General features: G+C 38.8%; 1 protein-coding gene across 1 annotated transcript in view; it reads left to right on the top strand.

The window, feature by feature from the left end:
- ANKRD28 (ankyrin repeat domain 28) overlaps positions 930-17,063 on the top strand; it is a 68,656-nt gene continuing 52,522 nt past the window's right edge. The window contains exons 1-2 of the mRNA XM_021389026.1: positions 930-1,046; positions 2,148-2,231. Coding sequence (XP_021244701.1) covers positions 930-1,046; positions 2,148-2,231 — 201 coding nt within the window. The remainder of the gene's footprint in view (positions 1,047-2,147; positions 2,232-17,063) is intronic.

The raw sequence follows: 17,063 nt of genomic DNA, 5'->3' as shown, positions 1-17,063 counted from the left end.
GAAACATCCCTGTTGTCGGGATTTGTGCTGAGCGCGTTCCCTGATGGAGAAGCCACAGCCGGGGGAAGGAGAACTGAGCGTGCTGCGCTGAGGGGTGAGCTGCCTGCGCCTGTCGGTTGGGGAGGCTGGATTGAGCCAGCAGTGTTATTCAAGGAGTTGCATTGTCCCTGCGGTCTGACTCATCGCATGTAAATGTGCTGCAGCCTCGCTGTACATTGCAGATATTTTTATTGCATGGGGAAGAATTATTTGCCTCTCTCTACGCTCTGAACAACTGCTGGAAAACGGATGCATTTTTTGGATGGACTGTTTCTGACGCTGAGGAACGGGGCTGCAGAATCACAGAATGGTCAGAGCCCGTGTTTATTCTTGGACAGCAGAGAACCCGCTACTGTTTGCTGGCAACTGACCTTGTGGGATTGGGAATAGCCACGGCCATCTCTGTCAGAACAATTGTTCGTTCTCCGGGCCTGCAGGATGGAACTGGGGCTCCTGCAACAATGATCCCCCTGTCTGCGTAGGGGGAGGCACGCTGCTCAAGTTGTGTGCTGACAAGGGCAGATTGGCTTGGAAGGACAGCTCTTGGAGACAGCAAGCTCTGTTATTCATTTGGGTTTAGGATATTTTTATCAGCTGTTCCATAGTCTCGTCATTGTAGTTTCGATGTTTTGTGAAATTTTACTTAAAAAAAGAACTTTCTTAACATCTCAGGGTGCTTAAATCTGAAAAATGAAGCACAGAGGGGGATTGCAATGTCCTTTTTTAAATATTCAGACACCAGCAGCAACACTCACAAGTTCGTGAGTGTGTGTGTGTGAAACAGGTGAAAGCATTCCCTGTATGGTCCTTGGTGCAATACCTGCGGTGTGCTTCCAGAAACAGAGTTGCTGGCATTATTCTGTTTGCTTTTGCTTCTTCAAACGGATCGAATGAGTCGAGTCTGTATTGTTGTTTTGGAGGAGGAGGAAGATGATTCTCCCGCATTTGTTTCCAGTATACCTCAGGAAAGTATTTGTTTGCGTCCATTGCCTCCTGGAAATGTGCTGGTAAGGCATGTTGTTTGGTGCCATATTTCTCATTTTTAATACTGTTGCGGATACCTATAGAAATTTCATAAGATTATCACAAACGTGCATGATGTCAAAAGAAGCCAAAGTGGTAAAAACCACCTATGCTAAAGACAGAAAACCTGAAACTTAGTTGTAGAATTAATGTTTGTAGGGGCTTGCTGTTTTGCATGGAACTTTATTGATGGTGCGGCAGTAATAGATCTCAGCTCTTGCGTAGTAGCAGAGGATTGTCAGAGGGCTCAGTGAACTGTGTTGGGAGCAAATGCTTTTCCCTCTCTCCTCATTCCTCAGTGTTACATTTATGCAGTGCCACTTTAGGAACTGATGTAATCGTTATATTGCAGTTATATGCTGTGTTTATTTTGAGAACTGATAGAGTTCATCAAGTGACAGCAGTTTAAAGCTGAAATAAAATAACGTAAGTCATAATTGAAATGTAATTGTTAGATTTAAATTACTTCTTATGGTCAGTGCTGTGGGTTCTCTGCTTTTATTCCTTTAAATTGTTTTGTGAAGTGACTGACTAAAATCTTGCTAGCATATCTCAGTAGCTTTTCTTACTTAGTAAGAAATCCTGCTATATTTAGTCATAGATGCGTGTGAGCGTGAATTTGTTACCATACTTATCTGATTGATGCACTTTGCTTTCTCACATGTTCTTTTTTTTCTCTGAGCAGGTACAACATTTCTATTCACTTAAGTCACTTTCTAATGTAAAGGATATTTAACTACTTACGTTCTGTAGAACTCACAGTATGTTATAATAGCCCCAATATTATTAACAGGTATTCTCTTTTCAGCTTTTAAAAGCTACTCTTCTAGGCTTTTTTTATAAAAAACAAACCAGTATATTTATATGTTTCATTGGTTCATGCAGTGACAGAGTACGTTTGTGTGTCTGAGGTTTTTAAAGTTCTCAGTTCTTTCAGTTCTGTTTGCTGCTAGTAGTTCCTGTATTTTGCTGCCTGGGATGTTTGATTTCTATCCTCACCTTGTGTTATGCATCACAGTGTCATAGATGCATCACTAAAGACTGAAACGGATTTACCTTCTAATACATGTTTTTCTTTGTTTCAGCCACCATTGGTTCAAGCTATATTTAATGGAGACCCTGATGAAGTTCGAGCATTAATATTTAAGAAAGAAGATGTTAATTTTCAGGTAAATCCAAACATTAGATTTGAATACAATCTACTTTTGCTTTGATTCAGCTTTCTGCTCTACTAATCACTTTAAAACTGTGTTACTTCAAGAGCTGTAAGTTGTAGAGCTTTTATGTAATAAGCAAAAGTAAAGATTTTATGCACACTTCTCTCTGGGAGAGAGGAGGGAGAAAGATAGTATTCTTTTAGCTTTCTACATTCATGTTGATACTAAGGACTTAATTTCTTATTTTTTTTTTTGAAAGATTAGTTTCTCAGTACTGGGGTAGCTGAAGAGTTTGTGTATACAGGTTTATCAGAACTTTCTAAAATAACACTAGTTGAGTGTGATGCTTTGAATGAAATAAAGAATATGGTACATATTAGACAATTAAAGAAAATAGTACAGAGTTTCAGTAGGTAGACTTAAGAATAGATTTTAGAATGCATATGTTAGCCTCTAAAGTAAGAAATTGTGCTTGTGTGTCCTGTTAGTGACATTGCAGATTTTTACAAGTTGTACTGAAAATAAATAGTTTGTTCAATTTTGGGTGAAATTTAAAGAATTGAACAGCATGTGTTTACTGTATTTACTCTCTATTAAAATTCTAATATGCATCTTTGACACTGCAAGATAATATTGCATAAACCTTTTGCTTCTCTTAGAAATTGTTTTGATTATTAAAGCAGGCTGTCATTAGCCATTTAGGATATAGCATCATAGCAGTGTATAAAGCTGTTTCTCCTCCAAATGCATCAGAATAGAGTGACACTAAAAAGCTAAAGCTAACATCTGGATATTACACAGTGGCCAGTGTAAGACCATGATCATTGTTTGCCTTTTGTTCTGGAGATTCACGGAACCAAAAGCAAATATTTAGTTAGGCGTCTGTATTTTGATATTTAAAAGCATTCTGTGGAGTTTATATCTGGCCAGTGCCAACTGGAAGTCCTGTCTTGTGGAGCTTGGGTAGGGCCCTGTGTAAGGAAACTCACTGTCAAATTGAAAGTTTTGTTAGATAAGGTTCCTTATTTCTTTTTTTCCCTCTCCTTGAGAGTTTTTACTTGTTCTTCAGCAACATTCTGTGATGGATTATATAATATCAAATGACATAATCTTGTTTAGTCATGAGTGCTTGTTCTATGTGAATCTGTCTTGTCTCTCCATGTGCACACTCTGATCCTATTTTTAGCATATTCATTTTGAAAAACTGATTAGTCTGTATTGTTTCATTTATGTTTCTCCATGCACCAGTCAGGTTTAGCATCCATAGTAAACGAAGTGAGGTTAGTATCTTTCTGCTTTCTTGACTATTCATTACAAAAGCCTTTGCTAGGTTTCATTATCCACAAGGTAGTGAGTTTGTTTGGCTTTGTTTCTCTCTCAACATTTGTCATACAGGTGTTGTCAGTCCATAAATGCAAAATAAGTAGATATGCTTTGATAAGAAAGCTTCTAATTTAATAGTTTCATACCTCTTGGTGAAGAGGGTTAGTCTGGACTGCCAGGAAGCTATAGCAAAGAAAAATACCGTAGATAGAATATTCAAAATCTGTTTGTTTTTACATGTGTATACATACTGATTTTTCCTTCTTGCTGTGGATATAGACCACTTGTGTCTCTTACAGTAGTGAGGCCCAAGGAGCACTTAAAATGCATCAAAAACAAATAAGGCATTTTCCTCGCAGCCACATTCTTCAGCGTAGGCAGATGCTTATCACATGTGGCCTCTCCTTTCTAACATGGTGGTCCTAGTTCTACTGCAGTATTTAATACTGAGTTCACGTATAACCCATAAAACAGTTTGTCAGGACTTGCTGACCATACAAATCCTCCCATGGTTTGGTAGAAATGAAGTTAACTGCCTAGAGAACTTTGTGCATCTGTCTGTATGTGGCATTTTTCTTGAGTTTTGCGCTTGTCATTTGTTGTTGACTGGAGGTAGTATATTCCTATGCAGTCCAGATCCAAACCTTGTCGTTGTTGTGTGTTATGAATTGGTGTGTGGTTAGAAGGGGGGGGGGGGGGGGTTGGGAGTGAAGAAAATGAATTGACTGTGCATGTTTCCTAATAAAGAGAAGGATTGGGATGGACTGTAGTGGGTTGTATTAGAACCAGTATATGTATTAGATCTTTTTCCACTTAGCTGTCCAAGTGCTTCAGTACAATTGTTTGAATTCCAAAGCCATTCCCTTCACTGGCTCTGCAGAGTCTTTTTCCCTCTCGATACCAGCAAATTATTTTGCAGTTTGTATTCTAATAGCTGGGATTCCTTTCTCCCTTCTGCACAGCAGCGGGTTCGGTTATGTAACTGGAGACTGAGTCCTGCAAATGAAATTGTGCCCAGAAGAGAGCTGGAGATAGAGCTGTGCTGGGTATTTATTGTATCCGTGACAGTCATCCCGAGAAGTTGTTGGTGTCTTGTTAGAATATCTTTCTTTCTCTTTCGGTAATCATCCAGCTTCATTTGCCTTTTTACTTTCAGGATATATCATCTTTAACGTCACTTGTCATGGGCTTAATGCTCTGTTAAAACTAAGTGAGTTGAGTCTGTGTGTTTGGCTTCCTACTGCTAGGCTGTGGTTTGCCCATTTGGTAATGCCTACTGATTGCACCCAGCTTGGACTGTATTAGAGCTTTATTCATAAAACAGGTGATGTCTTGCAGCGGCGTAGTGTTATATTTAGGCTACCCATCTCAGAATCTGTCTTTCATAGTCTGAGTTCCTGTGTGCAGATGCAAAGATTGTGTACTGATAGTAAACTTGGGCTCTTCCGGGAAGGGGATTATTCTATGTTCATGTCACATTTACCAGCTCTCTTAAGTCACAGCCTGAGTCTAGATTTAGAATGTATTTTATTCAACTCAGCTGCTGTGATTCACATGAAGAAAGAGCAAATTAAGCACATTCTTTAGCCAATTAAGTTGCAGGTCAAAAAGGCTTGCCTCCTTGGTGTGTGCAACCTCCTAGACAAACCTGATTTATGGGAACTTTGATCAAAGATATTTTTGGAAGGTGCGCTCTCTGAGGCTCCAATTACTGGAAAAAAGAGAGGAGAAAGGATTGCTTCTCCCTCCTCTTCCCCAAGAAAGCTTGAGAAACTGTGGCTGCTTGTTTCGTGAATCGTGCTTAAATCACACACGTATGTTGAGCCTGATAGAGCCTCTGTTATTCAGGGAGAGAGTGAGAGAGAGTGCATGTGTGCACTCATACATATTTCTTACTACTAATTTTCCCTTTGTACCATCCTAGGCTTTTTAGATTTGCCAGTAAGGAAAATGGTTTGTGATAATTAACACAGTATCTCTTTATTAGTTAATGATGAGTGTCAACATTTCCTCCTCTTGGTGATTAGAATAGCAAAGTTAGTTTGTGCACTTTTCAGCAGTTAATTGTAGCTAACTAAGTAATACCATTATTGCCTTTCATCAGTCAAGACTTAGCCTTTTTCTTTGTTAGATTTAGAAGTGGATCACCAAAGTAAAATTGTACCTCTTCATTTGTAACCAAAACATTTATAATGGATGCTCAGTTTCATAGCTCATGAGCATGGAATATTTCGTCTTGACTTTTTGTTACGATTACTATGTTAAGGAAATACCAGCTCACTGACAGAAATGCTACAGAGTTTGTACATCGTATTCCTGAAATGATTGTTCAAAGTCAAAACAGCTTTTCCTCCTCCTCCAAGAACTATTAGGATAATATTTCTAACCATGGAAAGTGATACTTCAGGTAACCCTATATGCCATCAGTATAACCCAATTGCACTTGATCGTAGCCAAGGGAATAAACATCTGATCCTCTCTGGAAGCAGAGTCAGTGTGCCCCTTGCTCTTTTCGCACTAATGCCAGACAGTCGCTGCATTTGGGGAATCCCAGAATGACACAAATGTCTCCCAGTTTTCAGAGGTGCTCACTGCTCCTATTTGAAATACTGATTGACACATGTGGTTAGTGACTTCAGCGTGAACCACCTGTGTCTTGCTGCTCATTGTGCTTTGGGAGATTATAATAGATTTCTATGAAGCGTATCTTCAAGCAGTTTTCTGTGTGAGTTGGTGTTTTTCTCCAACACAAGATGTGACACTGGAAAATGAAATCCTACATACTGTCCTGAGCACTGCAGCTACCACAGTATCCAGATGCTTTCTGTTCCATACCATGGGCCATCCAGCACAGCTCTGAATTTAATGGCACTTTTCTGTAATAAGATACCAAAAAATAAAAGTAAAAGCTCACCTGTGCTACTATTATGCAATTAAAAAAAAAAAACAACACCAACCAACCTAAAACAACAGCAACAAATAATAACCAACACCATACAACCAAACAACCTGCAGCTATAAGGATTTGCCCATAAATCCCAAGTTTTGTTGCTGGGGCTGGAAAGCAGTGTAACCGAGTAGCACCAGCATGACTGGTATGAATAGGAGAGCCGAGTGTGTGCATCTGTCTTTGTTGTTCTGAGCAGAGGACTTGCTGCATGAATGACTCTTGCAATAGAGGTGTGGGCTCTGTTCCCAGCCCTACCAAATGCAGGTTTGCATAACTCCTTGTTGTTCCTAACATGTTGTTTGCATGTTAGGAAAATGTTACTGGATTTCCTCCTGGGGTAAGATAAGATGTCTGTCTTGATTTCTTGATATTTTTGTTTAAATTTTACTCTGCACGTCATTGCATGTATTGCAAGAGGAAGAAAGTTGGCTTGTTAATCTGGCCACAAGCCTAGGGTTTCTCATACAGCATTGAGTTTAGGTATCAGGAGAATTAGAAATTGAGAGTATCAATTATCGAAGTAATTTGGGAAATAATGAAAATTATAGCACAATTTAAAAAATAAGAAAGATTGTGATACTGATGTTGATCAGGAAAATACTAAAACAGATTAAATTGAAAGAAAAATAGGTAAACATTTCCTGGTTTTCATCATTATACTTCTCTTGTGGGCTGGACTCTGGGGTAACTTTCTTCTCCAGGCTTAAAAGTGCAGCATAGAACAAGAAAAGCCTGAATTAGCTGGCTGAAATACAGAATGTTCCACAAAATGTAGCAGAATGCAATGCTCTGATCATGCAAATAAATTATGTACAGATTTTGGATCTAGAAATTTTTATTATATGTTATGTAGGAAACCAAATCACTTGGCAATTACTTTAAAGTATCTCTAAAGGTAAGGAAGCTTACATAGATAGCACAGTCTTGCTTAAAAGCAGATAAACAAAAAGCTGTGAAGTATAATGACATAAAAATAATCTTTAGGAGTTTATTACCTTTATGCTATCTTTCTGTAGCCATTCATTTTACCAAAGTATATGAATAGTGTGAGGAGTTTTTCTCCTTTCTGGTTAGGAAAAAAAGAACAGAACAAAATGCATACAACTACAACTGTAAAATCATTTTAATTTGACATCTATGCCTCGTAAAACCTCTTTTGTTACTAATTGCTATACATAAGCTGTTTCAGTTATCCTTTCTGTTATCAGTACCTTCTGTAACTTAAGTCCCATCAAGGGAAGAATTTGCCATCTGAGTCATCTGGAAGGTGCTGCTCAGCGCAGGTTAGCGCGTGGCACTTCTCAGACAGTGGCAGTTCATGGGCAATGCTGTGTTTCTGTGCTTGGGGGTGTCAGGGAAGCTGTTAGGATGCTCTGGAAATAGGTTTGAAAACAGTGGAGAGCGCTGACAGTTTTGCACAGAAGATTGCATGGGCCAGGTAAGGGCTGTAAGAAGACAGGTATGTGCCAGCCGTACTCCTTATCACTTCAGGGACACTATGACCATTGACCAGAAAGTTCTGCCATGCTTTGTAATATGTGTCATTTTGTCCACCTGAAGAGCACTTGAAGTTGAATCATTTCCCAGGACCATTCATCTCTAGCTCTTGTTACTAGGTAAAGGTTCTGTCAGTCAGAATGAAGCTACCAAGGGGCCTTTGTATCTAAACTGGTGAGAATAAATGGTAGCTAAATGCCAGCATAGTGTAGCAAAAAGCTAAGCAGGAATCATGTACCATTTTAACTCCTTTCTAAATAGAGAGAGCTTGAGTTTGCTAAGGAGTCTATTTGTCTCAAGCAGGCATCAGACTCGGTAACTATTTTGTTGAGTCCTTGCAGGCAGTGTGGACTGTTTGTGTGAAGGCCTTCTATGCTGGCAGCTGCAGTTGGCAACAGAGACTTGGGCTAACCTCTTTGATGCTGTAAAGCAGCATCTTATTGTACTCCTTGGCAGCACAGACTGTGCGGGCAGCTCCATCACTCCTGCTTTGCTGACGTGAATGCCAGGGAGGAATTAACAAAGCGTCCTGAAAAAAATGTAACACATTCTGAAGAGTGGTGAATTTTTTATAACTATGTATTTCTTGTATTGTTTGACTTCCTATCTTAACAGTTCAGATTATAAACTTTATTTTTATCCCAGTAATATTAAGGACATCTGTGAGTTTGAAAGGCTTTACAGCATGATGAGAATGTATGAGTTATAACTTTTGAGTTGGCTGTAGTTACTGTAGCTCATTTTCATCCTTTGAATTTTTTAGCACTGTGACTTGGTGTGGTTTTTCCTACAAATAAAACCTGTATGTTGAAAAGACGTAAACGTACGTGTGGGTATATATGCATCTTCAAAGACTGCTCTGGAAGCAGTGCCTCCTATTTCATTCAGTTGGTCCACGACGTCAGAGGTGGATGTTGGTGGTATGACAGCAGAGGTTGAACATTCCCTCCCACCGATATTCTGTTACGTGTTGTTGCCGTGTGACAGGTGGCAGCAGAGGGGCAGTCTGACACAACAGCATCTTGCATGGAAGTGCGGATGAAGCAGAGGAATGTCATTAAATTCCTCCATGTGGAAAAAATTGCTCCCATTGATATTCATTGGTGCTTGCTGAACATTCATGGAGACCAACTAGTGGGTGTGAGGTGGTGGGTGGTGCATTTCAGCAGTGGCGACTGTGACAGTGGCTCACCTCCACTAATGCAGATTTTTACAAGCATGGCAGGCAGATTCTTGTTCATTGCTGGGAAGAAGGGCATAGCTAATGGTGGTGACTATGATGAAAAATTGTGTTTTGTAGCTGAGAATTAGCTTTGTGAAATAGTGTTACTGTGCTCTTTGTGTCTGTTATAGTTTCCATGGAAGTAAATTACTTTTGGAGTGACCCAAAGGGTAGCTCATCTAAACATACAGTCAGCTGTCAGTGGGAACAGGCCTTTGAAATCATTCCAGGAAGTCAGAGAGAAAATTAAATATTCCTGTATAAACAATTATGAATAATGACAATATCTCCAATTAAACCCACTGTTTAGAAACAGACCTTGATTTGGTACAGCAATTCCTGCCTCGCTGTTTTTATTCAGAACCCAATTTCAGAAGCTGTATCAGAGTCTGAGCAATCTTATACTAGCAGCTGTGTGCCTGTGAGACCTCACAGGGAGCAGCAGGTGAAGCTGAGATTGCAGTAAATCATAAAACAAATAGGGTAATGTCTTCAGACGCTTCCACTGCTAGCTGTTCATTGAGCAGTTTTTGTTAACTGTCTTACTAACAGAAGCTATACCTATCGCCTTTATCAGAACAGATCTTTAAGAAGAATTGAGAGATCTTTTGCAATTAGCTGAAGACATTTTAACCAGTTAGTGACTGTATCTAATTTGGTATGATTTTATTTTGCATGAGATATATGCAAATACTTCACTACCACACATAAGAAAAATGTAGTATATAATCTCAGATATTCGTGGTAGCACCTATCCTATCTTGTTTGCCCTTGGGCTTCTAATAAAATACAGCTGTAAAATTATAGCAAGATATTTTTCTTTCTTTTTTTTTTTTTGCTCAGACTTCCCTCCAGTGTGCATTGCAATGAACTTAATTGCTTTCCGATGCTAGATGAACTTTCTTGATGTTTCCACCACAAACAGGAACACACATTTACTGTGTGACCAGCCTGATGATGAGTCATTAGGCTCTCCTGCTTCCTGCATCATTCACTTAATTGACGTTTATTTACATGTGAAGAAATAGTAGGAAAGTTCTTTGAGGAATCTTATTTCTTGAGAGAGTTTGTGGTCCTTTGCAGCAGGTTCTACATGCTCAAAATTGGCAGATATGCATCAGTATGTACCACAATGCTGAAGTGGTTCATTTGCAAGAAGATCTAGAGTTTGGCTTATAAAAGGGCATAATGTGCATAGCCTCTCATGTGTGAGATTTTTTTAATTAAAAAGGTAGAGTTAAATTATAAAACTTATCGCCACTAAGCATGCTTGAGTTCAGTGAGATGTTTTTTTAAGAGAGTAGATAGTTTATCACTACCGTGTGGGAATATCTAGGGGTTATTTTTGGTATAGAGTTAAGCTTTTCAAAACAGGAGTGCTTATGTTAGGTATCTGAAGGGGGTAAGAAGAAACTTTGCTGCAGGGAATATAGGGAAGCTTTCTCCATAGGAAAGTTTCATCTATTTCTAGAGGAATTGCTAGGAGGCTATTTGTTTCATGGATCTGAAGCATGGTTAATTCCAAAAAATGAAGAACTTAAGGAGACCGAATTCTTCGGAGTGTTGTGGAAACATGCAGCATGTTGTATACCGTGTCTGGGTGCTGTAAGAATATCCACCAGCTACTCAAAAATTTAAATTCATAATATAGCAGTTATTTACTGTTACTTAACTATATTACAGTTTTGGGTTTCCTGTTCATTAGTGTCGAATGTTTTCCAAGCATATCGTCTGTAATGAATAATCAGATAGCTTATTTCCTTTTTAATGTGGCTTAGGGAGTGAGTCATGCTTTTCAGCCTCAGTATAAAGTATGTCCACATTGCACTGAGTTCCTTTTCTGGTGCAGAAAGAGATTTAGAATGTTTTAAAATACAAAGCTATGTAAGTGAGCGTTTTCCTTCAGAATCAGAGCTCTTAATGACAGAACCTTGTCAGTCCAAATTGAAATAATCCTATGCATCCTGTTGGTAACGTCATATTTACTCTGTGCAAATGAGATTTTCAAGTGTATTAAGTTACCGCTCTTACTAGAGCAATGTAATAAAACCTTCGACAGAGTTACAGGGTAATCTGACTAACATCAGCGGATTGCTGCCTGGTGCAGTGCATTCTGTGGGTAATAACTCAAAGTTACTGATTGCATAGAGTAGGACTCTTCTTAAAGGAAGAATTTTTACAAGTTATGAGAATTTTTTTTAAAGACTTAGCATGAATTAATGGTTAATTAATATTAATATGGCGTACTACTTGTGCTAATTACATTCTGCTTCTCATCAGGCCTAGTAAGCTTGCCTAGCTCTGTCTTAATGTGGTTATACTGTTTGCTAAACTGAGCAAACAAGCTTGAATTTCTGCATGGCAGTGTTTTTACCCTATTGGTTGTACACTGAATTTGTTTTACAGTAATTGGGGATTTGACAGACAAGATTTGTTCCGGTCATTGCTATCCTTTAGCGCTGAAAAATTGGCATCCATTTGGAGAACCACGAATAATTAGATAAATTTCCTATGTGTTTCAAGAATTCTGCATTTGAGTCTCCAGTGTGATTTTTGTTAGTGATGATGATTTTATAGATCGTGTCTGATTTGTCATTTTAGATTTAGCAATTATAACCTTACTTATATACTCAGAGAGTATTAGGAGTTTTGCATTTCCTGCTGCTTTTACAAAACAAACTAGAGGCAAGGTCTTGAATAGTTCCAGCTTACTGGGGTTGCTCCTGGCACTTGCTGTGCCTGTCATGCACAGCACTGGTATTTGAGAACAGAACATCCCCACTCCAAGAGCAGAGAGAAGAATAAAGCTCTGTAGACTTAATGTGTGTTAACATCTAACATCGACGCAGTCCTTAACGAATGCATTGCTGTTAATAGCAAGAGAGGATTTGAATTTACTGATTATTTATAGTACCTTCCCGTGTGAAAACTCTGCATGCGTATGCAGTGTAACTGAACAAAACAACTTCCTCTGCTTTGCCAGTGGCTGAAGCTATCTCACGTATTAGTGGAACATCTAATGCAACATCAGTAATCAGTCCTTTAAATTTACTCCAGGGAAGGCTGGGTGTATATCAAAAACTGGAAGGAGATAGTGTCATTTGTTTGCTGCTTTTTGTGGGAGCGCTGTCCCAGAGGCACCTGGGGAGGAGGTAGCAAGGAAGCCCATGGCTTGGGGGGGTCTCACACTGCAACGGGCCTCACTACAAGTGCAGTGGAAGATTTGAGGACTTTTAATTTTCTGTTGCAGACACTTGCTGGGTATGAGGAGGGGAGCTGTTTCTCAGCTCCAGTCATTGAATCAGAGAATGGCTTGGGTAGGAAGGGATCTTAAAGCTCACCCAGTTCCAACCGCCTGCTGCAGGCAGGGCTGCCACCCACCAGCTCAGGCTGCCCAGGGCCCCATCCAACCTGGCCTTGTGCGCCTCCAGGGATGGGGCATCTGCAGCTTCTCTGGGCAGCCTGTGCCAGTGCCTCACTACCCTCTAAGTAAGGATTTTTTTTTCCTTATGCCTAATCTAAATCTGCCCTCTTTAGATGTTAAATTGTTATCTTTTGCTGCGTCTCTATGCTCCCTGATAAAAAGTCCCTTTTTACTTTTCCTGCAAACCCTTTTTGGGTGCTGGAATGCCCCAGTGATCTCTCCCCAGAGCATTCTCTTTTCCAGGCTGATCAAGCCCTGATCCCACAGACTTTCTTTGCAGGAGATGTACTCCAGTCCTCTGATAATCTTCATGGAACTCTAAACACTTTCTAACAGGTCATTCTTCAAAACATTTTTCTTGCCTAACAGTTGCGCTGTATTAGCGTAGATTGTTAGAAGCTACTTTTGGCCGGGTGTTAATGGGTAGTCTCTTACCTCAGAGAATTTTCCCATTGCAGCTAGATAACTGTACCTGAGGAAACTATTCAACTTAATGTGTATTAAAAAAATTCTATAGCTTACTTCAAGAAGAATCATGGAATAGCTTGGATTGAAAGGGGCCTTGAAGCCTATCCAGTTCCAAACCCCCTGCTGTGGGTAGGGTTTTCACCCACCAGATCAGACTGCCCAGGGCCCCATCCGGCCTGGCCTTGAACACCTCCAGGGATGGGGCATCCACAGCTTCTCTAGGTGACTTGTTTCAGTGCATTACCCATTCTCTGAGTAAAAAATTTCTTCCTGACATCTAACCTAAATCTCCCCTCTTTTGGTTTAAAGCCATTCCCCTTATCCTGTCAGTGTAAAAAGTTAGTCCCCCTCCTGCTTGTAAGATCCCTTCAAGTTCTGGAAGAAGTATTAACATTAAACAGCCTGAAAAACAGTTACTTTTCTGTCACCAAGACAGTGCAGTTAGTGAGATGAGTACCTGATTTACATCAGACACGTACAGGGCTGTCATGCTGACACTAGCCTTTGTAATAAGAAAGGCAGAAAACTCAGCTTTTCTGAACAAAAGTGCCACTGGCCTGAACATAATATGGTGGATTTAAACCGGGATGGAGATGTGCATACCTTACCTAGTGTGGTGTGATCTTTCACTGGAGCATGAACAGAGACTGTATTATCCTGCTTTCTCTCTTGGCATCTTTTCTTAGTTGTGTCCTCAGATTCTACAGATAGATTACGGGGTAAGGCAAGGCATTTGCTAGCCCTTATTCAGCCTTCTGCATGAACAGAGCATGCAGGCTCTGTTACATAATATTCCTCGTAAAGCCTGTGTACGTGCATTCTGCTTTTAATTTTTTTTCCAAGAATGCTTTGAATTATTTATTATATTTGTCTTATCGGCAACTACACTCCAATTAAAAGCCTGTGGGTTTTTTTCCCCCACCATATGTTCCAGATAGATGTTTACAAATGGTATACTAGACATTTGGGAAAGGGAATGTCAAGGGGAAGTATTTTTTCATGCGATTATCATATCTTTTGTTTGTTGATTTTCTAAGCATTGGATAGTTTCAAATGCTAGAGAGGTTTTATGTTTGGGAGAGGTTCATTTCAGTATTGGTTTTCAATTTTTATTTTTTTCACAATTGAATGTTTTAGTGAGTAATCTTGGCCACGAGAGTTGCTCTGTTTTAATTCCTGAGTGAAAGGAACAAAAATATGTCCCAAATGGCTCAGCTGTACTGTACTAAAGATCGAGTCCATTGTATAAAAGGGTAGAGAATAGCTCCTTATTTGTTCCATATATTGGGCAAGAATTCACTAGCATTTATTAGTGATAAATGGGACTAAATTCTATTCCCTTTGAGTTCCAACAGTCAAGCTCACAGAGCCTGCTTGTGTATTATTCAATACACAAATGGATTGTTGACTTCACTCACAGCAAATTCTAGCCTTCATAATTTGGGCAAAAACAGTTGTGTACATTTTCATGGAATAAATACCTAGGTTCAGCAGTGCTTGTGTGACTTGAAGAGGACATATTATTTTCCAAGCTTTATTAAACAAGTTTCCAGGTGTTGTTTTTAAAAATACTTAGTTTACACAACCTTACATGTCTATTAAAAAATAATTTTTAATAAAGGACAGTTGAATATAAGTGAATATTCCAATATATCAATCTTAATACATGTATGAATGCTTGATTTTATTTTGTTTTTCTGTATGAACTTAATTTTAATGATTCCCACTAAATTGTTGGTACTGTTCAGACATTTTAGAAAGGAACCAAACTTGGAATGTGCTTTTTTATCAGATTTTCTGAATGAACTATGTGCAAAGGTTTGATGAAGACAAGTTCTTTAATTAGATTTGTTATTTGAGTTAATCAAATAATCCTTGACTGAATAGGAATAATTTTATTTTCCATGTATTTCAATGCTACTCTATGAATGTGAAGTTGAAATTCAATTCCAGAAGTTCCTTTTAAAAAATGTCCAAAGGCATCAAGTTGAATGAGGATTGATCAGGGATTGCAAAGTATGTCCAGACAGCAAAGCCATGCAACATGAGTTCTTTTCCCTCACCTCCCGTTTGTCTCATGATGTGGAATAGGGTGCAGAAGGCAGTGTAGTTCTTTCCTCTAGGTGAAGGTAAAACTTGTTTGACCAGCAGTTTTTCTTTAAGTCTTCAGGTGTACCTCAGGTTTCATACTGTTACAGTAAGGTGATTGCCTGGACTGTCACAGTAGCCAGAAAAGGAAGGGACACCCATCTTGATACAGAGCATGTTGCAGTCGGTCACTGTTGTTAAAGCCTGAGTTACCAACCTCAAAGTTGTTTTTCTCATGGAGGGAATGTGGATATGGGTAAAAATTTTCTGCAGCCGAAATTCTTATCAATTTCCATTACTGACTAAATCAGAGTGGATAGATCAATTTCTGTAGCTTTTAATGCCACTCGGTTCATCCCATTTTCATAAATTCGTACAGGGCCATGTTAAACCTCCAGCCTGTTTCTGAAATATCCCTATCTACAAAAGCTGAACAGCTTTTTGGATTATCCATTTGCAGATGCTGAGCATTTGATTTTGATTTGGAAAATTAGATTTTGGAGAGGAGAGTTAGTATCTCCCTAGCATTATATACATAATAGCCTTTTAACTTCTTAGATTTGCTCTGTCTTAATAGTTGGTGTAAAGAGGGTATGTCCTAAAATATAATAAGACTCAGTGATAAAGCCTTTATTACAGAAGGTTTAGCATAGGCTTTCAGAAATGCTCCTTATGAATGCAATTCAAATGCTAGCATGAGCATTGGTTCAAGCAATTAAGGGAATTAGCATGGCAAATCTAGGATTTTCAAACTATGATGGTACTTACCATCTGGATTCAAACAGTACTTCTTTGTTAACTGTTTAATATATATATGATTTTTGTGGCTAATGGTATGCTTTCATCCTCTTTTTAAGCATGCAGAAGAGTCCTTTCTTAAATCTTGTTCACTATATTGGAGCTACATTTTGAGATAGGAGGAGAAAATATAGTTTTGCTTGCAAAAATACTGCTAATGAAAATCAGTTAGAAATTTATTTTTTATGACAACATCAAGTTCTGTGCTCTAACTATACTATGAATGCCAGAACAACTTAAGAAATGGTATTTTGTGAATTGAGTTAAAAATACTGAAAAAATAAAAATATAAATTATACTCAGGATAGAGATGAGAAATGAAGTTATTTGTTACAGATTTACAAGTTTGGAAAGTCTAATACTATATTTTTTCTTCTACTTTCAGTTGACAGTAATTGGACTAATCTTAAGTAACGCTTTGTTGTTGGACATCCTTCCAAAGAGTTAACATCCCCCATTACAGTGGCCCCAACTATGACCTAAGCTAAGTCTTATGACGCTTAAACATAAAAGCCAAGTGTTTAGATTTATTCTGTTTTGGGTAGAGGAAGAAAGCATTTAGAATGGGCAATCATTCTATCTTCAAAAATTATGATTCTAAAATCAGTATCAAAATCTGTAAAGTGTCTTAGTGAATGTAGGCTGGACATTAGGAAATACTACTTTTCTGAAAGAGTGATCAGGTGCTGGAACGGGCTGCCCAGGGAGGTGGTGGAGTCCCTGTCCCTGGAGGTGTTCAAGAAACATTTAGATATAGCGTTGAGAGACATGGTTTAGTGGGGTTATTGGTGGTAGGTGGATGGTTGGACTGGGTGATCTTGTAGGTCTTTTCCAACTTAGCTAATTCTATGATTTTATGATTCTATGTTAAATGCAGTGCTGGTGACTTGACATTGGGAGAGACCCCTCTGATATTTGATGCTATTAAAGAATTGCTCATATTTTGTAATTGTATTTTGTATATGTTACGAGAAGTTCTTTCTCGCTAACTTAACTCTCAGTTGTTTGCAGGGATAGTACCCATGCAAAAATAACTTTTATCTGAAAGGGTACTTCTCACCTAAAAAGCAAACA

This window comes from Numida meleagris, chromosome 2, assembly GCF_002078875.1.
Source record: "Numida meleagris isolate 19003 breed g44 Domestic line chromosome 2, NumMel1.0, whole genome shotgun sequence".
In the NCBI taxonomy this organism is placed as follows: domain Eukaryota; kingdom Metazoa; phylum Chordata; class Aves; order Galliformes; family Numididae; genus Numida; species Numida meleagris.
The sequence above is the reverse complement of the archived record's forward strand: the minus strand, read 5'-3'. Positions and strand labels throughout refer to the sequence as shown.